The following is a 22,966-nucleotide window of genomic DNA, read 5'->3' on the forward strand; positions in this document are numbered from 1 at the left end:
GGAAAATATCTTTTAGGGAAGCTTTCATGTAACCCAGAACACAAAGGACTTTCCACTCTTATCTTTTTCTGTTAGCATTTAATGAACAGAAAATTTCTTGGACCAACAAAGAGCCTCCTAACTGTCGGTTACTGAAACATGCACCAATGGTCATTAAGAAAGACAACTCTAAATGTAAGATCACAGTTTCTAGCCAATCTGTGAAAAGGTGAAGCTTTCAATGGTTTTGCCCATTTGTAATGTTAATATATACCGATGTCTCTAGCTTTTCTTGGGCCTGGGCAGACACGGCTGTGGCAGCGTGCTTGTCCGTTTTCCCATTCTTGCTTATTCTGTAATATTTCCTTAGACTCGGGCAGATATGGCTCTAGCAACATGCTTGTCTACTTCCCACTTTTGCCTTTGTGCCAAATAAAACTTCTTTTTTGCTTTACTAAACTTTGTGATGTTTTTTACCCTACAACAAAGCAAAAGGGTGGTCCTTTCAAAGCCAGGGCAAGATTGTGGTTGGGCCATGTCATGGATTGACTTAATGACCCCCTAAAAATGTGTGTATCAACTTGGTTAGTCCATGATTCCCAGTATTGTGTGGTTGTCCTCCATTTTGTGATTTTGATTTTAAGTTAAGAGGATTAGGGTGGGATTGTAACACTGCCCTTACTCAGGTCACCTCCCTGATCCAATGTAAAGGGAGTTTCCCAGGGGTGTGGCCTGCACCACCTTTTATCTCTTAGAGATAAAAGGAAAGAGAAGCAAGCAGAGAGTTGGGGACCTCATACCACCAAGAAAGCAGTGCTGGGAGCAGAGCGCATCCTTTGGACCCAGGGTCCCTGTGCATGAGAAGCTCCCCGACCATGGGGAGATTGAGGACAAGGACCTTTATCCAGAGCCGACAGAGAAAGAAAGCCTTCCCTGGAGCTGATGCCCTGAATTTGGACTTACAGCCTACTTTACTCTTAGAGAATAAACTCTTTGTTAAAGCCATCCACTTGTGGTATTTCTCTTACAGCAGCACTAGATGACTAAGACAGGCCACATGTCCTTTCTTTCCTTTGTAAAAAGTGCAGGGTGTTTTGCTGTACTACGTTGAAGTCTCAAGAGAATGTGGGTCTGGTTAAGTAAGGCTTACAAGGAGAAACTAGTCTAGACTGCTTATGGTCATTTCTGGTTGACAGAACAAATGATAAAAAAAAAAAAATGAGTCCAGTAGAGTGGAAATTTGGGATCTGTTCAGTGGGTTTGGGACTTGTTCAGGGAAAGTTTACTCATATCAATTTTTTGCGTCTGCCTGGAGACTTCCCCTGGCTCAGGAGGAGCAGCGCTGGGATCAATTAGTGGTGCTTGCCGTGGGTGAGGTGTCTGCCATCTTTGGTCTTCCTCAGGCCCTTAAAGTCATGTTTCATTGCTGTCCCATGCCTACCTCCCCTGTTGAATGTAGCAGGGAAGCACTAGGGTGAACTTTGGGGTATAACCTGGGAAGAAGGCTGCTCTTGAGCCAAGACCTGGGAGGCAGGCACAGACCAGACTGATCAAGCATCACTCCTTCCAGTCCAGGACGTGAGAATTCCGCTGTGTGGCCTATACAATCTTCCAGAAATGCTCCAGGAGAGGGCCTCAATGTGGTTAGAACTTAACCTGCCCTTGACCCCCGGGGATAAGAGCGGAAAGCATTCCTTTAACCGAGAGGACACTGTTGGTCACTGTGGATTTTGTTCTTCCTTTGGTGTCCAAGGACCTAAGACAGTGTTAAATTTGTATTTCATTTTCCAGACTTGCTGGAGTTAAAGAAGCTCTTTGAAAGAACTGAAGAGTTAAAAGGGCTTGGATAGTTCCACCTGGAGGTAGAGACGGGAATGCTTGTTTGAAATTCCTATCTGCTTTTGACCTTGTTGGTATCCACAACATTTTGCTTGATCACCTAAATGTTTTAGTTCACACTTAAACAGACTCTTCTGAATAGGTAAATTTGAATGCTTAGGCTTTCTGTACTTCCTGCTTTTATATGACCTAATGGTATGTCAAAATACATGAAAGACCTTTTGTTTCCTCTCTCTCTTTCTGCCTTTTATCTCTTATAAAAACTCCCACCTCTTCTGTGTCCAGTGGACCACATCTCACTACACTGAGGCTGTGATGCTGTTTCATGAACCTTTTCTGAAACCAAAATAAACTCTATCAAATTAACTTTGTCAGAATACTTTTTTTAACAGCGTCGCCTCATCTAGCCCCATCATTACAGCAGTGGCAAGCTGGACCCAGAGGGGAGTGTGACTGCCAAAGATCACAGGGCCAGAGAATGGTGCATCGGGGGCTCAAAACTCAATGCTGCCAGTTCTACTTCTGTGACCTTGATCTAGTTATTCAGCCTCCAGGGGCTTCAGTCAACGCTACTCACCTCATTCTATCGTCAAGAAAGCTAACAGGGATCAAACACAGAAAGTACCCAGGGGTGGTACTTGTCTCCTTTTCCCCTTTGGGGCAGACCTGGAGCCCATACAGGTCCTGAAGAAGCTCCTTGGAGTCTCCTCCGTGGTAAAGGGAAACCATGCCTGCGCAGGTGGACTCCCCTGCACATAAATACAGGCCCTGGGTTGTGCAAACGGTTAATGTGCTTGGCTATAACCGAGAGGTTGGAGGTTCCATTCCACCCAGAGAGAAACAAGGCATATTTCAAGTATCAGCTTTTTTCCATACATTTACTTTTTTCCCATGAAATGGAGATATTGTTTGGAAGCCTGAATTTTTACTTTGTTTTACTATTTTTCTCAAGTCATTAGATAAATATTTAAAAGTACAATTTCTCATTATAATAACCTTCCCTGGTACATAGGAGTGTATACAGTCCTAGGAGTCCCTGGGTGGTGCGAACAGTTGACACACTCAGGTGCTAACTGGAAAGGTCAGAGGTTTGAGTCCACCCAGAGACACCTTGGAAGAAAGGCCTGGTGATCTACTTCCAAAAAAAAAAAAATCACCCACTGAAAACTCTGTGGAGCACTGTTCTATTCTGACACACATGGGGTCGCCATGAGTCGGAGTTGACAGGACAGCAGCTAGTTTAGTTGACCCATAGTGGCAATTTTGAGGCCTTTTAAGGAGCAGTCTTCAGCTTTGTTTTGACTCATCCTAAAATGATAGCATGGAAGCAAAAGGCCCTTCGTGGCAGTAAATTCTGTGACTTTGGCTGACCTTTTCAGCTCAAATACTTTGTATCTTGGTTTGGATTGTCTAACACATAAAAAAAATGTTAAAAAAAAATTCATTTGCCACAGGGAACAGATTAAACACAAGCCTTGTTTAGAACTACGGTCCCTGTAACCAACATTTTTCTGTCCTAACAACAACACAGTCGCACACTATGCTATTCTAATGATAAGTCAATGGATACTGAGAAAAAAAAACAAACCGGTTGCCGTCAAGTCAATTCTGACTCATAGTGACCCTATACGTCAGAGTAGAACCTCCCCATAGGGTTTCCAAGGAACGCTGGGTGGATTCAAATTGCTGACCTTTTGTTTAGAAGCCATAGCTCTTAACCACTACACCACCAGGGTTTCCCAGTGGATACTAAAACCCAAGCCAAACCCAGTGCCTTCGAGTCCATTCCGACTCATAGCGACCCTATAGGACAGAGTAGAACTGCCCCATAGAGTTTCCAAGGAGCGCCTGGTGGATTTGAACTGCTGACCTACAGCCGTAGCACTTAACCACTACATCACCAGGGTTTCCCAGTGGATACTAGGCATTTGTAAATACTGATCAAGATGGAGTAAATGCTACTACATTTTAAACAATGCCATCACCAATGGGTTTTGGGACAATTCAACAACACAAAAGTTCAAAAAATACTTGGTAATTATGGCCCACATCCCGGTGTTGTCCACATGGAAGTCAGGATTTATAAGAAGGGACAGGAGGGGACAACATTATTTAACTTAAAAGAACACATCTGAAGTCCACAGACATGTATTCAATGACACCGATGCTTCAAGTGCATAGGAATGACCAAATGACACCATAATGTGTGTAAGTATAAACTATGTGTATAATGTCTGTAAGTATATACTGTGCATATAATGTGTTTAAGTGTAAATGACGGTGACTTTTTACAAAAACAAAATAATCACTTAGAGCCTTCTGGAATTAAAAGGCCTTATGCTTTCCCAGTAAAAAGATTGTTTAGGAATTAGATTGATGAAGGTGCCCATGTCCTTGAACAAAATCACAATGGTGTCAACTTAGGAAGTGTGAGAGCCAACGCCCAGGGCAATGAGCAGGGCTCTCCAGGAGCTCAGACCAGCAAGGTCAAAGCCCTTTGTGGTCCACTCAAGGGCAAGCCTGCAGCCTCGCCCCGGAATTGTGCAGAAAAACACTCCTCCAGCCACTGAACATACAATCACTGCAGGAAATGTTTTCCCAGAGTTGCGTTTCTTCAGTGGTAGAGTATCTACACTGTCTCATTTTTTCCATCATCACATCTACCATTCTTCAGTAGACCAAAGAATTATTTCTGGAGAGGCCACATAAAAGTAAACCTATTACCTGAGCAGGATAACGCATTAAGCCACCCCAATCATTAACACTGGGGAGGGAGGTTAAATTCACCTTCTCTGAGGACAAAGAGGAAACCCTGGTGGCGTAGTAGTTAAGTCCTACAGCTGCTAACCATAAAGGTCAGCAGTATGAATCCGCCAGGCACTCCTTGGAAACTCTACTGGGCAGTTCTACTCTGTCCTATAGGGTTGCTAAAGGGTCGCCATAAGTTGGAATCAGCTCAACGGCAGTGGGTTTGGTTTTTTGGTTTGAGGACAAAGAAAGTGCTTGGGAGCCTAGGACTTTGGCAGTGAGCTGAAGGATCTGGGCCTGGGATCTTCGGGAACTCTTAGGCAATAGGCAATTGGAAGTGAGCAGAGGACCCTGGTGCTGGGGCAGAGAGAGGGGCTGCACCAACTGGCCAAGCCCCTCTTCCACGGTTGGATTAGGGCATGATCTAAGATGTGCCTTCCCAGTATGTGGGATGACTCCATGGGGGCTGCAAGTGGAAAGGGTTCCCCCAACCCTGCAAGCAGTTACTAGGTTTTAAATGCTCAGCTACTAACCCAAAGAAAGACCTGGTGAGCTACTGAGAAACCAGCCACCGGAAGCCCTGTGGAGCAAGCTTCTACTCTGACACACGGGGGTGGCCAGGAGTCAGGGTCGACTCGACAGCAACAGGTTACCCTTGACCAAGACATGGAACTCCCTTTAACCGTCCCTTGACAAGCAGTCCTGGTTCTCAAAGGCTTCCTGAGCCACCTCTCCAAGTCCTCTGGTGACAGGTGGAACGGGCTTTAGTGACCCTCCTCCCACACTTCTGAGGAAGCAGAAAAGCAGTGTGGTTACTGTCAAGGACTGAATTGTGTCCCCCCCCAAATATTTGTCAACTTGGCTGGGTCATGATTCCCTTGTCTGATTGTATGATTGTCTACCATTTTATCTTCTGATGTGATTTCCCTGTGTGTTGTAACTCCTGTCACTATGATGTAATAAAACAGATTAGCGGCAATTATACTGACGAGGTCTACAAGATTAGGTACTGTCTTAAGCCAATCTCTTTTGAGACATAAAAGAAAGAAGCGCGCAGAGAGACACGGGAACCTCATACCACTGAGAAAGCAGCATCTGAAACAGAGCGTGTCCTTTGGACCTGAGGTTCCTGCGCTGAGATGCTCCCAGACCAAGGGAAGACTGATGACAAGGACCTTTCCCCAGAGCCAACAGAGAGAGAAAGCTTTCACCTGTAGCCAGTGCTCTGAATTCAGACTTCTACCCTACTAGACTGTGAGAGAATAAACTTCTCTTTGTTAAAGCCGTCCGCTTGTGGTATTTCTGTTACAGCAGCCCTAGATGACTACGACAGTTACCTAACAGTTTCTAAGGTCACACAGCCTGGTAAGGGCCCAAACTGGGCTTGGCCAGGGTCTGCCCCTGCAGCCCACTGTTCTACCACTGCCTCATAGCCAACTCACTCAGTTCCACTGGGGTAGTTTGGAAAAACACGAAATGGTTATTTGGAAACTACCAGAAAAATGTCACAAAAACACAAAAGGGGCTGAGTTTCTGGATTGAGGGCAGCTGATTCGACCATTATCATCTCGCTAGAGATTCCTTTGGGGGTCATCCCAGGCCCTCAGCTCGCCACCTCTGTCTGAGATGGGTACCACCAGGGCATGCGGCTCAGCTGATCCGGGTTGGTGCAGGACTCCCGTCTAGCCCTGGAAGGCCCTCCCTCCAGGCCAGGGTCTCTGACTGCCTGGGATCGTCACCTGGGGTGATGCTCCCTCTGTCCATCGCTCCTAAGAGGCATCACCACCCTGTGCACACACAGCATAGGCAGCACCCGCAGGCGACACCTTTATGTTTATGGGCTTTTCCAGGCCTTCATCTTCTGGCCGCGTCCACCCACCACTGGCTGCTGTTGAGTTGACCCTGACTCGGGGCCACGCCACCTGGGTCGGAACAGAACTCTGCTTCACAGGGCTTCCAGGAGCTGATCTTCCAGAAACTGATCACGAGGTCTTTCTTCTGAGGCACCTCTGAGTGGACTTAAACTGCCGACTTTTCAGTTAATAGCTCAGCAGGTACCGTTTGCACCGCCCAGGGTGTCATCTAGTGGCTCTCAAACCGCTTCAGGGATCAGAGTCCCCGGAAGGGCTGTGAAAGCCCAGAGTGCTAGCTAAGCCCACCCTCTCAGTTTGATTCAGCAGTGCTGGGGTGGGCCCAAGAATGTGCATTTTCAACAAGCTCCCAGGGGATGCTGATGCTGCGGCTCCAGAATCAGCCTTTGGGAACTGCTCTTCCAGGTCAGCGGGTCTCAACTGGCTACACAGCAAAGTCACCCAAGGGGCATTTGAACAGTCATGCCAGCCCAGCCCGGAGCAGTCAAACATGCTGAACCACCGGCCGTGGAGAGGAGCAGAACCTGCCGCCCAACTTTGAGAACAGTTCAGTTTTGCTCAATTGGGCTTTAATATTTTGCATAGATCAGATGAAGCAGAATTCTTTCCCTAGCATTGGAAGGATACAGCACTACCAATACAGTTAAGGAAACCCCGGTGGCATAGTGGTTAAGAGCTTGGCTGCTAACCAAAAGGTCAGCCGTTCAAATCCGCCAGCCACTCCTTGGAAACCCTACGGGGCAGTTCTACTTTGTCCTATAGGGTTGCTATGAGTCAGAACTGACTTGACGGTACCTAACAACAATACAGTCAAGGAGTCCCTGGGTGGCCCCAATGGTTAAGCACTGGACTATGTGGCAGTTCAAACCCACCCAGAGGTACCTTGGAAGTAAGGCCTGGCGATCTGGTTCTGAAAGGTCTCAGCCTTGAAAAGCCCATGGTGCACAATTTTGCTACTTGGTTTACATTTTGTCACCCTCTTCCTCCAAGATCCAGACTGCACTGACAGGCAGGAGCAGACCGCTGGAAAGAAAGTGAGAGACACCTGTTTCCCAGCTCCCTTCCCTGCTCAGGCAGACCTTGTGCAGGGCAGCCACTTGGCTTCTGGAAAGCTGCTTAGGATTCCGTTCAGGGGCTGGGAATTGGGGCTCAGAGAGAGGCCATGTAAACCTGAACAGGTATGCACAGGCCAATGGGTAAGGAAGGAGAAAGGACAATCAGGACAATGGCATGCTGCCCGACTGCCCATGAGCCAGGATGCACCCACAGTGAGTGCAAGGAACAGCAGGGGGGACAAAAGCCTTGCTATGTCCTGGTGTCTTCCCTTTGGGGAGGCATGACAGTGACAGAGCCCAGCTCCTAGGACACCTCACGAAAGGTTTATTTCTTTTCTTTACACATGATGGTTAACAGCATAATGAATGGAATGGAGTTTCATGCATTTATAAGTTTTAAATATAAATAAATTTGCACTTTTATCAAGCCCCTGACCCTAACTGGAAAACACGTTATCTAATATTAGAGGACTTAAGTGATTCCTTTTTCAAGTCTCCATCAAAAAGAGCTGTACAGATCATCAAGGGGAGGCTGTCCCTGTTGATGAGTCCATATAAAAACTAGGCTATATCTATAATTTTGAGGGCAGAAAAAAAAAAAAAAACCCAGAAGTTTTGGTTAATTGATGAGATTGTCGAGAGCTGGAAGCCGTGTCCCACGAGGTGGGGCTTGGTGGCTGTGCTGGGGGAGAGACCTGGTGTGAGGCTGGTCCCATCTGGTGGTTTCCGACGGTCATTGTCTTCTCCAAGTGCTCCCTAACTCTCGGCAAACTTGGGGTTCATGACCGTGGTGGTGGCGCTCTTGAAAAGGGGGTTATCCTAGTGAAAAAGGTGAGCGCAGACTGGTTAGTACAGGGGAAGCTTTTGGGGAGTTGACATTTCCCCTTGGAGGCCTCAGGTCAATATCAAAGATATTGTTTTGAGGAAGGGGCTAGAAGCAGGGGTGACTTTCCCGAGGGTCCTAACCAAGTAGCCAAAGCTTTTCTCCAGTAGCTATACTCTGAGAAGGTGTTGCCAGCAGGGCGCGTGGCCAACGTCCACACCTTCTGGAGGGAGACAGTTGAAAGCACAGGAGGTATAGTTTCTTCTCTGCACTTCTGTCACCCCTCGTCCCCCTAGTACAGGCCCCTGAGGGACAGCTACTCACGTTGTTCCACTGGGACTTGAGCTTTTCCTTCTCAAATCGCTTGTACTCCCTGAGGTCGCTCAGGTGGGTCAGGGCCTTCCAGATGACCAGCAGAAGGATGCCGATCAGCACAATGCCTGCCACTGTGCCCCCCACGATGGCGGCCACATTGGGCCCCTCCACGCACTCTGTGGGGAAGCACATGCTCACCATGGTGTTAGTTCCTCAGTTTCCCCAAACCCATGTGTGCCTGTACACCCGTGCTCTCCAGGGGCAGGGTGTGTCTCCCCTGCCCTGTGTCACCGTCGCAGTCACTAGGAAGGGGGCAAAGTGGGGAGCAGGCCAGGCCCCGTGATTTCAAATCTATAGGCTGTTGGCACACTCCCTTGTCATAGATGAAGAGGGCAGGGCCTAGAAGGGCAAGTCCCTCACAAGGTAACCAGGTGACCATGCAGCACCTGGATGAGACCACCACCCCCCTGGAAGAGCCTGACCACCAACATCTACAAGTGCCTGTTAACACTGGGGGAGGCAATGGCAACTGGGGGCCCCAACACAGCCTGTAGCGGATGTTAGGGATGGTGACTTGTGTGGTTTCTCCTGGAGCTTGTGCACCCCCCGGGAAGATGTTCCCGAGAGAGTGAGTAGTAGGAAGCAATGACCTGAGCTCTGGCAGGTGAGGAGCTGCAGGGAGGAGGAGAGCTGGTTTGGGGCCCGGCCCCTGGTGCCTGCAGTGGCTGTGCCTAACCTTGGCCTAAGTGCAGGGCTCTGGGCTGCAGGATGCATCTGCCATCCGTGGCCCACGTGCAGAGGCACTGCCACTTGGTGAAAGCCCCCATCTACCTGGCCCTAGGCACCAGCATGTTTGTGGGCTTCTCCACAGTCCAGTGCTCCTGCCAGAAGTTAGGTAAGTTGGCCAAAGCTGTGCAAAACCAGGTTTGAACCATCTCTGCCCATCAAAGTAACCTGGAGAGAGTCGTCAGCCTCACAGGCCAGTCTGTGCCCTGTGGATGCGCCAGTGAGGCCCGCCTCCATGCTCAGAGGGGCCTGCTCCCACTGCCTGCCTCGGGGTCTCCATTGCGGGCTTGGGGGTGGAGGGGCATGTTCTGCTGGACCTTAGTCCTGAAAGGCTGCAGTCTCTGGCCCTGTGCCTGTGTGGTCACGGGGTCCCTGTGCCTCTCCAGCTGGTGCTCTTGCCCCATCAGTCCTGCTGGGTGGGAATGGGGTACGGTGGGTAGGGTACTGAGAATCTGTGCTCAGCACACTTCCTGGGGTCCACAGGTCTAGAATTGCTAGGACTAAGCCCATCCCCTCATGTGCCTGCTTACTCTAAGTACCAGGGTCTCCAGTAACCCAAAATGCCTCTCCTAGTCTGACCTGACTGCCTTGCCCCTCCCAAGCCCATGTGCAGGCCCTCAGGAACCCTGGGCCTGCCATCCATCCCTCCCACCCCCTAACTCTTTGCTCCATCCAAAGGTGGGCTCTGCTCCTGTGCTCTGTGCCTGCAGCCCTCTAGGAGTCCATCCTGGCCCTGGCCTTGACTCTGGCTCCATCAGGGTCTGGGCTGTGTGGAGGCTCCCAAGTCTCCTGTGCCCACACTACCCAGCAGTCCTTCTCCACTCATCTACCAGGCCAGCTTTGAAAACACAACTCAGACAGGCTGCTGCTATTCTTCAACCCTTCCATGGCTCCTGGGTACCTTTGGAAAGAAACTTGTACACCCTCTCCCTCCAGAACTCTGAAGGACCCAGATAGTGACTTTGGTACCGAGAACGCTGGGCTGCTATCACAGATGCCTAAAATGTGGAAGCGGTTTTGGAATTGGGTAATGGGTAGAGGCTGGAGGAGTTTTAAGGTGCTTCATAGTAAAAGCCTAAATTGCCTTGAAGACACTGCTGGTAGAATTAAGCACATCAAAGGCAATTCTGGTGAGGGCTCAGGAGGAAGTGAGGAGAGCTATGGGGAAGGTCTCTATCATCTTGAAGAATACATATGGCATCAACAACAGAATTTTTCTAGAAATATGAACGTTAAGTATCCTCCTGGTGAGGTTTTAAAAGAAAATGATGAACATGTATCATGGGTTGAATTGTGTCCCCCCCAAAAATCTGTCAACTTGGCTAGGTCATGATTGCCAGTCTTGTGCTATTGTCCACCATTTTATCATCTGATGTGATTTCCCCGTGTGTTGTAAACACTACCACTATGGTGTAATAAGATGGATTAGTGGCAGTTATATTGATGAGGTCTACAAGATTAGGTAGTGTTTTAAGCCAATCTCTTTTGAGATATAAAAGAGAGAAGAGAGCAGAGAGACATGGGACATCATACCACTAAGAAAGCAGTGCTGGGAGCAGAGTGCATCCTTTGGACCTGAGGTTCCTGCGCTGAGATGCTCCCAGATCAAGGGAAGACTGATGACAAGGACCTTCCTCCAGAACAGACAGAGAGAGAAAGCTTTCCCCTGGAGCTGATGCACTGAATTTGGACTTGTAGCCTACTAGACGGTGAGAGAATAAATTTCTCTTTGTTAAAGCCATCTGCTTGTGGTATTTCTGTTATAGCAGCACTAGATGACTACGACAACATGTGATTGAATGATGGAGGAAGAGAAATGCTTTTTACACAGTGGCAAAGAACTTGTCTGAATTCTGTTCAAAGGTTTGGTGGAAAGTAGAACTTGTAAGTGATGAGCTTGGATATCTGGCTGGTGAGATTTCTAAGCAAAATCTTAGAGGGGCCCCACGGTTTTTCCTTGCTGCTTATAGTAAAATGCAAAAGGAAAGAGATGGACTTAAAAATGAACTGTGCGAAATGAAAACAGAACTTAACGACTTGGAAAATTCTGTGTACAAACTAATGACACATGTCCTGGGATGTTCACTGAAGGTGTGGTTACACAAACTTTTGTTAAAGAGATTAAGCCTGTGACTGATGGATCTAACCAACTATCACAGCAGAAAACCCATCAGCTTAGACTGAAGGGGACAAACAAAGAATGAAAGGAAAGAAAGCTGTCTGCCTGTGGAATTCTACAGGCAGGAAACAGACCAAAGGAGGTAATCTGTTCTCCAAGAAAAGAACAGAACTATCCCTGGAGCAGCTCAGAGATCAGCAGAACTGTTGGAAGGAGTGCAGAAAGTAGAGCTGCCTCAGTCTCAAAGGGTGGTGTCATGGCCTCTGGGGTTCCAAGGGGTGGGGCCATGGTCTCCTGGATCTCAAAGTGTGGGACCACAGCCTCCTAGGTTTCAAAGAGTGGTATCTTCACCACCTTGGTTCTGGAGTGTGGGGCTTTCATTAAGATGTTTCAGAAGGACAAGGATGCTGCCCAAAGCAGAGAGGGTGGGGCTGCCATGCCCAAGGGGCAGAAGAACGGGGCCTGCCTGGGCTGAGTGTGTAGAGTTGCCACTCAGATGGGCTAGGAGAAGGGGGCCACCCAAAGCCGAAGGATTCAAGTTGACATCCCAGTGGGCCTGGAAGGTGGAGCTGAAGCCCAGGGCCAAGAAGTCTCCACCCAGAATCCAGAAAATGTGGCCAACACACAGAATCTGGAAGGCAGGATCACTGCCCAGATGATCTCAGAGAACAGAGGATCATTTTCAAGCCTTGAGACCTAATATAGCTTTTGTGCTGAGTTTTGGACTTGCTTGGTACCTGTTATCCCTTCTTTCTTTCCAATTTCTCCCGTTTGTGATGGAAATGTCTACCTTGTGCCTCTTCCACCATTGTACTTTGGAAACAGATAACTTGTATTCTAGATTTCACAGGTTCACAGATGAAGAGGAATTTTGCCCCAGGATGGAATATGATTCAGAAGATGATATTTTTGGACTTGGAGTTAATTTAAGACTTTTTGGATGATGTGATGGGGTAAATATGTTTTACATATGGCAAGGACATGAATTTTTGGGACAAAAAAATTTTTTTTTTTAAGGGTGGAATATTATGGATTGAATTGTGTCACTCAAAAATATGTGTCAACTTGGCTAGCCATGATTTCCAGTTTTGTGTGGTGAATAAGAGCTTCAGAACTAGGTGTCTGGCATATTTAGGGCGGCTGGTGTTGGAGCAGGCCTGACCCCATTTTGTTACAATCTCGTGCTTCTGCATTCCTGAGAATGTAACTTTGACTTCTCACTCATATGCATTTGGACCTGGGCCTCTGGTTGGGTGGAACCAACAGACAATGTGGATATGCCTAGGCAAACATGGGCAAGCCCGGGAAAGTCCAAGGAGGGTCAATCAATCGGCATCCTGCTGGAAGATTTCTGATTTCACCCCGTATCTATCCTCGTGTAACAGCCCCCCTTGGATTGGTTGGTTTTCGCTCTGTGTGAGCTGACATCTCCCCGTTCTAGCAAGGCACTGCCACAGAATGGGCCTGCTCAAAAGTCTATGAGATCCTTTGTAACATCCTTCATCAAGCCAATTTGTGCACTAAAATTCAGGTCAACGTAAAAAGACAAATAGAAACTTATGCTTTCAATAAGTCTCTTTGTTTTATTTTAGCAGAGTCTGAGAGTTTCACTCTACAACATTTTGGCACAATCGACAGAATTTCGAAGGTGTCTTATTTTCAGCAAACCTCGAGATTGTTGAGAACCAGAGCCCTGGCGTCAGCTCGAGCCCCTTGTGCTCAATCTGTCTCCACGAAATCTCAGGGTTGTGAAGGTAAGCCCTCTTGAATATTGAGCCTCCACTTTGTTGTATAGATGTCTCTCTGGGAGATTTATTATCAGTTTTCTGTTTTTGATTGGTATTTAAAAACCTCTAAAAGGCATCAGGACAGTAAATTTGTGTCCTTACAAGGCGCTGTTTCTAAAAAGTCCATATAAATTAAGAAATTGCCATGTCAGAGGTCTGTAACTTCTTTGGCCATTTCTTCTGCTCCTGCCTCTGACCCTGTCTCTGATCCCCGTCTTCTTTCTGCTCCTGCTATGGTTACTCCCCTTTATACACCCTTACCTTCTTATACTCCTGCTGAAATGCCTTTCAGCTCTTTGGGGTTTTTTTCTTGGCCCTGTGTTTTTACTTCTGTTTCTGCTTGTCTTTTTATGTTGACCTGGATTTTGGTGCACACAGTGGCTTGATGAAGGATGTTACAAAGGATGTCATAGTCTTTTGAGCAGCCTCATTCTGTGGCAGTCCATTGCTAGGACTTTGTTTTGTCTCTGAGAAACCAAAAGTAATGCTTCCCTTTCAAATTCAAAAATTTGTAATTACACCTTAGGGTGGGCTCACTAAATCTTGCAAGAAAATAGTTGATGCCAATTTGCAGGGGGAGGCGGCAACTCCTGACCTGCTTTATGATATGTTTCTCAATTAAGAATTACAATGTTAAAGTTAAAATTATCAGTAGCTGCTTTAAAGTATTTTCCAATAGAAGGAACTAGTATATTGAAAGTCTGAAATAAGAGACTGGGTCTCTAGCCAGCAGAACGAATTAAGTTCAAAAAGAAGGAAACCAAAACCTTGAACCTTAGAGCTTAACGTCTTTGATAAATGAGTCTGGATTCCCCTACTTCCCACCAGGATGCTGGTTTGGGGTTCATATTTAAAAACAGTCTAAGCTGAATATCCCAGAAGTAATTTGGAATTTCAGTGATTGCTTTGGGAAAATGAGTTCCTGTCTGCTTTTTTTTTGTTGTTTTTTTTTCCACTTTGGGAAAATGAGCTCCTATTTGTGTTGTCTTTTCTTTCCACTTTGGGGAACTCTTGTTTGGTGCTTGGGTTTGTCAGAGGGTCTGAGAGTCCTCCATCTGAGACTCTGGCAAGTTAATAAGTTTTATCTAAAACCTGGTTTTTCCATTGGAATGAAGTCAATCTTACCAAAAATTGCTACATACGCTATAAAAAACTAGCACCCCATATACTTGTTTTGTGTGGAATGGTATAACCTGTTCTTGAGCCAGCCTCACAGGCAGAAGTGAGTTTATGTGGTTTTTCTGTCTTGTTTTGTTCTGAGAGCTTGCTTCTGGTCTAGAGTGTTGTATCTGAACTTCTGTCTTGTGTCAGATCGGAGGCCATGGCTGACAATTACTGTTTCTTATAAGGCTTAAAACCTCAGATCTTTCCTCAACCAAGAAAAACTGTGTCTTGTGTCTGTCTTATGATTTAGACTTTCAGTAGCTACTTTGAAAAACTTAATATAAATTGATCTATTTGAAAAGTGCACTTAAAAAAAAAAAGGTGAATGATTTGTTTTTGTTGATTCACTAAGGCCTTAAAAGGAGACAATTTATTCTAAATTGCTTCTCCAAAGGATTCTACAAAGAATGCAAGACATAAGGTTATGAAAATATAATAATTTTCTACCTCCAGATGATATTATTAAAATAGATTATACTCTTCCTTCAAAAAAAAAAAAAAAACTTTATTCTGGTCAGTTTAATGACAAACAAGAATTTATATAAATTTAATAGTCTGAATATTTCCGGGAATTAATGAAAGTAAATTCATTCTGACAAAGATTTTTATGTTCTGTACTATGTTAATCTTAAAAGTAAAACCTTTCTAAGTTATTTAACCTAGATATTACACAAAATACAGTTTATTTAAGGAAAAGGAATAATTTTGTCTTAAAGTAAAATTATTAGTTCCGGAGTGGGATAAGGGAGGAACCTAGAGGTAAAAAGAGGGCTAACCAAGAACTAAAGAATTCATTTACAAAATTGATAAACAGCTTTGACATTTACTGGGTAGATAAAAGGTTGTGAAAAAGAGAAAGAAAAACTGCTTACCAAGCAAATAATAAAAGGGAAAGATTGAGTCATCTTTTGTTTTTAAAATACCTAAGCCAACCTAAACATACGTAAATGAATTTGGGGTGACTAATTTTTATCTCTAATCATGAGCCAAAAATAGGGAGGGGGGCAGGATCAGTCCTTCTTGGATTCCAGCCTCTGAGGGCGTATTGCTCCAGGGAAGCTTTTGAAAGACCCCTTCCAACTAAGTTGAAGATCTTTCTAGACAAAAGAAAATAAGAATAATGCTACCTTACTATGATTATAAGAAATTGGTTGGATCCCCACCATAAAAAAGATGTAAACAAGTTTTCCCTATTGTAGATGAATTCTAAGAAGCCAAAAGATAGAAATCACAATTAGACACACCTGAAATGGCCCGGGGCAATGTTTCCACCCCAGCCAGAGGCTTAAGTTTATATCTGTATCAATGAATTGGTGTTGAGCACAGACTTTGTGATTTCCAAAACCAGTTGATAAAATCTGTAAGGGCTAAAATTAGATTGAGGAAAATATGGGTAATAGTAAAATTGAATAAAGACAGAATATTTAAACAAACTTATTTTGACAATAATTATGTTTTGTGGTGTACAGGCTTAAAATAATGTCCAAGATCTTTCAGTAACTTACTGATATTAAATTGAGTTAATAGATATACATCATAATTTAAGTTTATATACTTTTGTTTTTTATGCCACAGAGAAAGGAGTTTCATATCTATATATCTATAGATCTGCTAATGAGGGTGTTCATTTTACCATTTAAAGGGATGTATTATTATAAGAGATACGCAACAAAGACAACGTTTAAAAGGTTTATTAAAAAGTAATTCATTTGACATTATCAAAAGTCTCATGTCTTGCTAAAGTTTAGTGGTTCAGTTTATGAGAATTTTAGGAGCTTCAATGTTAAATAGCATACAAAACAAAGAATTGAGTTTCTCATTGTTAAAATAAAAAATTTTCTTTGATTACTGAGTTGAAGGGTTAATTTTTTCTTCGTGCAATTTACCTCGAAGGCAAGGGTTCACTATCTCATTAGAATAAATTCACAAATCAAAATCAAGCTACATGGCTTTGAAAAAGATTAGTTTTTACCTTTAAGATCTTTGATTAAATGACTCAAGTATTGTTCCTCGGAGACCTATAATAAACTCCCGATGACTTTGAAACTTCATGGAAAGCCACAGAAAATTTTTTATAAAGGAAAAAATGCTAAAAAGGTTTATTTAAGATGTTATGAATTACATGGAACATGTTGTCAAAATCAAGAGAAGTGCCTGATTCCCTTTGGGTTAAAATTTATAGGTTAGTGTTTTCTCTTAAGTTTCTGCTTAATATTACACAACAAATGCATAATATTATGTCAAATTTTTATTATTTTTTAATTGCTAACTTGGTCACAGCTTTATTTCTTTTGAATCTAATATCAAAGCTGATGTTTTAACTGAGGAATTCATGTCGCTTACCCATGGTGTTTTTATTACCATTCGGATATTTAGAGACTTGACAATCTTGGTGTATTCTTGGTATATCCTGACCATGTGGTATCATGTCTCAAGATTATATCTGAAGCTCTTTGAAAATAAGGTTAATCATTATATTTAGAGATATTTTGTCTAAATTTTTTAACTGACTTTGCATTACTTTTATAATTGATTTCTAACAGGTTTTTCAACTTTAATAGTATTTTTTAATAAATTAATCATAGCCATATTAAATTTTGTCATCTGCAGATAAGTTTTTACCTTGCTGATTTGCTAAAAATCTGGCCAAAATATCTCAACAAAAAGATGGACTATACTGGACTCAGGAAAAGAACTGTGATATTTTGAATGTGAATACTAGTAGACTGAATCAAAATTTCCAAGCTCTTACGTAAAAGCCGACAGGTTCACAAACTGGCTGACCCAGAATCACATGGAACAGAAGTTAACTACATAGGACTGAGTGGACTAAAGGATTAAAAAAAATACTATGGGTTTTACGTGGGAGTATTGCTGATGTTTTAAGGCCCTACTCTCTGGACATAAGAAACCAACCTCCTCCTTTCTCCTATATTATCTAACTACTGGGTTTAGACATTGTAACTTTAAAATTAGAAGTTCCTGTTGGTAAACTTAGCAAAGTTGTAAGTATCATAACCAGAGAAGTGTCTGAAGCTCGCACTATGGTTTTACAAAATAGAATAGCATTAGATTTCCTGTTAGTCTCCCAAGGAACAGTTTGTGCCTTAAAAAAAAATGCTGCTGTGTTTATATTAACACAAAATCTGAGGTTCCGCAGAATGTAGTTGGGGCTGAGGCACATAAAAAGCAATTCCTGACACTCCCAGTATCACCGACACTACTCACGTATAAACAAACATCTCGTGGGATTTGTTTCCTTGGTTCAAGGACTTTAGGGTCATGGCTCTATTGGTTATTTCAGACAATTTGCCTAACATTATTATTAGTGTTTCTGTTCCACCTCCTAGTTCGCTGCGTGGTGCCCAACTACCATTGCTGAATGTTTTGATCAAAGACTCTACTGCAGGTTCATGATCAAAAAGAGGGAATGACAAAAGTGTTGTAATTCTCCTGTATCCAGATTTCTGGAAGTTGGGGTAACCCACACAGGCCACTGCCTTTGGGTGTCCTTTTGAACCTTGAGCTATGAGAAAAAACTGGTTCCTGAAGCCAGTTTTGAGGCAAACAGTGGTCCAGATAAACTAGTGAGGCCATTTTGCTCTGGTCGTTGTGCTTTTTTTGAAGAATTCAGCCTGTTTCAGGAAACAGACCCCAAAGATCAGTCTGGGAGCTATGTCAAGGGTAAATTAGTAATTATTTTAATAGGTCCTAAGACGATGTTGTATGAAACACATGTCTAATGTCTGTAATCAGACCGTCACCCCTCTTGCTATGCAGGAAAGTATGTGTCTTGAAGAAACCAGGTTCTCAGAGGAGATCAACCTCACACCTTCAGTCAGCATTTTGGAAAACCAAATAGTTCTTCCAATGTGGCCTTGTCCTGCACTTACCCTAATTTAAAATCACAGAAGCAAGGAATCTGTATGAGAATTCATGATCAGAAGAAGGGAATGTGTGAGGCCACCCTAAAACTGAGGCACTTGGCCTAACTACAATAGCCGATACAAGGTCTAGCTTGGACTCCATTTTGTCTTAGCCTCCACTTCAGCTTCTGAGAAAGTGACCCACTACTGTTGGTGGGTAAATCAAGGAGGAGCAGTTTGCCCTTGGGAAGAACACTTAGTATGTTTTAAATAGATTAAGACCTCCAATGGGAGGAGTCCATCTTGTATTATTTTGCTACTCATGCCTTTTTTTTATATACTTTTTGTTGCGCTTTAACTGAAAGTTTACAAATCAAGTCAGTCTCTCAGACAAAAACCCATATACACCTTGCTACACACTCCCAATTACTCTCCCCCTAATGAGACAGCCCACTCTCTCCCTCCACTCTCTCTTTTCGTGTCCATTTTGCCAGCTTCTAACCTTTACCCTCCACCCTCTCATCTCCCGTCCAGGCAGGAGATGCCAACATAGTCTCAAGTGTCCACCTGATCCAAGAAGCTCACTCCTCACCAGCATCCCTCTCCAACCCATTGCCCAGTGCAATCCATATCTGAAGAGCTGGCTTTGGAAATGGTTCCTGTCCTGGACCAACAGAAGGTCTGGGGGCCATGACCACCGGGGTCCTTCTAGTCTCAGTCAGACCATTAAGTCTGGTCTTTTTGTGAGAATTTGGGGTCTGCATCCCACTGCTCTCCTGCTCCCTCAGGGGTTTTCTCTTGTGTTCCCTGTCAGGGCAATCACTGGTTGTAGCTGGGCACCATCTAGTTCTTCTGGTCTCAGGATGATGTAGTCTCTGGTTCATGTGGCCCTTTCTGTCTCTTGGGCTGGTAATCACCTTGTATCCTTCGTATTCTTCATTCTCCTTTGATCCAGGTGGGTTGAGACCAATTGATGCATCTTAGATGGCTGCTTGCTAGCGTTTAAGACCCCAGATGCCACTCTTCAAAGTGGGGTGCGGAATGTTTTCTTAATAGACTTTATTACGCTAATTGACGTAGATGTCCCCTGAAACCATGGTCCCCAGACCACTGTCCCTGCTACGCTGGCCTTCGAAGCATTCAGTTTATTCAGGAAACTTCTTTGCTTTTGATTTAGTCCAATTATGCTGACCTCCCCTGTATTGTGTGCTGTCTTTCCCTTCACCTAAAGTAGTTCTTATCTACTGTCTAATTAGTCAATTCCCGTCTCCCACCCTCCCTCCCACCCCCCTCTCGTAATCACAAAAGAATGTTTTCTTCTCAGTTTAAACTATTTCTCAAGTTCTTATAATAGTGGTCTTATGCAATATTTGTCCTTTTGCAACTGACTAATTTCACTCAGCATAATGCCTTCCAGGTTCCTCCATGTTATGAAATGTTTCACAGATGCCTCACTGTTCTTTATCGATGCATAGTATTCCATTGCGTGAATATACCATAATTTATTTATCTATCCTTCTGTTGATGGGCACCTTGGTTGCTTCGATCTTTTTGCTATTGTAAACAGTGCTGCAATAAACATGGGTGTGCATATATCTGTTTGTGTAAAGGCCCTTATTTCTCTAGGGTGTATTCCAAGGAGTGGGATTGCTAGATCGTATGGTAGTTCTATTTCTAACTTTTGAAAGGAAGTGCCAAATCGATTTCCAAAGTGCTTGTACCATTTTACATTCCCACCAGCAGTGTATAAGTGTTCCAGTTTCTCCAGAATCTCTCCAACATTTATTATTTTGTGTTTTTTGGACTAATGCCAGTCTTGTTGGAGTGAGATGAAATCTCATTGCAGTTTTGATCTGCATTTCTCTAATGGCTAATGATCATGAACATTTCCTCATATATCTGTTAGCTGCCTGAATGTCTTCTTTAGTGAAGTGTCTATTCATATCTTTTGCCCATTTTTTAATTGGGTTGTCTTTTTGCAATTGAGTTTTTGCAGTATCATGTAGATTTTAGAGATCAGGCACTGATCAGAAATGTCATAGCTAAAAACTTTTTCCCATTCTGTAGGTAGTCTTTTTACTCTTTTGGTGAAGTCTTTGGATGAGCATAAGTGTTTGATTTTTAGGAGCTCCCAGTTATCTAGTTTTTCTTCTACATTCTTTATGTTTTCTATACTGTTTATGCCATGTATTAGGGCTCCTAATGTTGTCCCTATTTTTCCTTCCATGATCTTTATCGTTTTAGATTTTATATTTAGGTCTTTGATCCATTTTGAGTTAGTTTTTGTGCATGGAGTGAGGTATGGGTCTTGTTTCATTTTTTTTGCAGATGGATATCCAGTTATGCCAGCACCATTTGTTAAAAAGACTGTCTTTTCCCCATTTAACTGTATTGGGGCCTTTGTCAAATATCAACTGCTCATATGTAGATGGATTTATGTCTGGATTCTCAATTCGGTTCCATTGGTCCATGTGTCTGTTGTTGTACCAGTACCAGGCTGTTTTCACTACTGTGGCGGTATAATAGGTTCTAAAATCAGCTAAAGTAAGGCCTCCCACTTTGTTCTTCTTTTTCAGGAATGCCTTATTTATCCGGGGCCTCTTTCCCTTCCATATGAAGTTGGTGGTTTGTTTCTCCATCTCATTAAAGAATGTCCTTGGGGTTTGGATTGGAATTTCATTGAATGTACAGATCGCTTTGGGTAGAATAGACATTTTTATAATGTTAAGTCTTCCTATCCATGAGCAAGGTATGTTCTTCCAGTTATGTAAGTCTCTTTTGGTTTCTTGCAGAAGTGTACTGTAGTTTTCTTTGTATAAGTCTTTTACATCTCTGGTAAGATTTATTCCTAAGTATTTTATCTTCTTGGGGGCTGCTGTAAATGGCATTGATTTGATGATTTCCTCTTCGATATTCTTTTTGTTGGTGTAGAGGAATCTGACTGATTTTTGTATGTTTATCTTGTATCCCAATACTCTGCCGAACTCTTCTATTAGTTTCAGTAGTTTTCTGGGGGATTCCTTAGGGTTTTCTGTGTATAAGATCATGTCATCTGCAAATAGAGATACTTGCGCTTCTTTCTTGCCAATCTAGATGCCTTTTATTTCTTTATCTAGCCTAATTGCTCTGGCTAGGACTTCCAGCACAGTGTTGAATAAGAGTGGTGATAAAGGGCATCTTCATGTATTTAAAAAAAAAACTTAACTGAATGCTTTTCTTTTGCTTTTGGTCATTCAGGAGGTCTCATGCCTTAGGCCACCTGGACTTTAGATTGTCTTGCGAAAATGCCAACCAGTAAGTAGTGTCTATCTTTAATCCAATATTATAAAGATGATTTTTCACAGACTACAGAGGCCTTTGATAAATGGAAACTAAGCTCTCTAGGCCTCCTTGATTTCACTCCAAAAGATTATGTATATTGGAGAAGACTCATTAGAACCCTCCTGGAATGGACCAAACTTTCCCTCATCACCAATCCATATGCAGCTGAACTAAGGAAGGTGTTAAACCTTGAATACATTTGTCACCGCTTAAGAGAACTAAAGCACTTGTTTGGACTTGCCAATCACCTGGAAACTTAAAATTGAAGCTGAAACACCCTAGTGGGCAGAAGCAGATGACTGCGCCTGAAGTGGACAGCCTTCCCAAGATCACGGAACAAGACCTTTCACCCATTCTGTCAAATGCAAGCCCCTGAGATCATTAGACTTTGTTAAAATCCTTATTTCTTTTGAGGCTGCTTTACAATGGCAACTTGGGGTTATTGACTGGTAAGAACTTTCCATGTGGACTATCAATACATTTGCTGTTTTCATGTTCATTGTTATCCCTATGCTGGTTGCTGTATTATATATGTATATATCTATATATATGTATACACACATTGTTGGTATTATTCTCCATGCTCATACTATTCTTTTTCCATGCAAATAAGAGAAATACTTATTGTCAGTTTAACCTTTTAGTTGCTATTTTGCTAATCACTCTGTTGTTTTACTAGAGTTATTTGTCGATGCCCTAACCGTCACCTCTTTTCCTTGGATTCCCCATAGTTTCATTCCATGCTTTAAGATCTTAAGCAGATATGCCAAAAGACAAGCTGGCTTCTGTAATCCTTATGTCTGATTCACCTTTGCTTGGGATCTTTACCTGGTTACCTAAAGGTGCTGGATCATGGATTCGATTCATATTATTTATTGGTCTACTAATCAAATGTTGTCATAAGTTGTCTGATTACTCAGAACAGCAATTTGATACCTATAAAGAGAATTGTGTACTCATATTTCAGACGGACTTGAACTCACTCCTTAAACGAGCCCCTTTAAAGCCAGGTTATTCCTTAACACTGCCCACTCTATATTTCATTCCAAGGTTAACACCACAGAAGTAGAGGCTCCAGCTATGGCATGGTGAAGATTTTAGATGGTGCACAGCTATTTTAAATAGTGTCTGGGGTCTTACAGACTTACCATAGTAAGCAGCCATCTGTAAGAGCCTGTGAAAGACAGCAACAAAATAAAGCTCTCTTTCTTCAAACATATTATAAAAATGCTATCCTACTGGGAAATATAAATCCAAGTCCATGCAGAAGAAAACGCTCTCTCCAAAATGGTG

General features: G+C 43.4%; 1 protein-coding gene across 4 annotated transcripts in view; it reads right to left on the minus strand.

Annotated features, from left to right (window-relative positions):
• Positions 1-7,794: 7,794 nt before the first annotated feature.
• Positions 7,795-22,966, minus strand: part of ITGB2 (integrin subunit beta 2) — a 49,592-nt gene continuing 34,420 nt past the window's right edge. For 3 of the 4 annotated variants that reach the window (XM_064279559.1, XM_064279558.1, XM_064279561.1), the window contains 2 exons: positions 8,640-8,806; positions 7,795-8,311 (listed from right to left, as the gene is read on the minus strand). In XM_064279559.1, coding sequence (XP_064135629.1) covers positions 8,249-8,311; positions 8,640-8,806 — 230 coding nt within the window. In that variant the 3' untranslated portion in view covers positions 7,795-8,248. Of the gene's footprint in view, positions 8,312-8,639; positions 8,807-15,082; positions 15,584-22,966 lie in introns of those variants that run through there. The other variant, XM_064279560.1, reaches the window with a different exon arrangement.

This window comes from Loxodonta africana, chromosome 2, assembly GCF_030014295.1.
Source record: "Loxodonta africana isolate mLoxAfr1 chromosome 2, mLoxAfr1.hap2, whole genome shotgun sequence".
Lineage (NCBI taxonomy): Eukaryota > Metazoa > Chordata > Mammalia > Proboscidea > Elephantidae > Loxodonta > Loxodonta africana.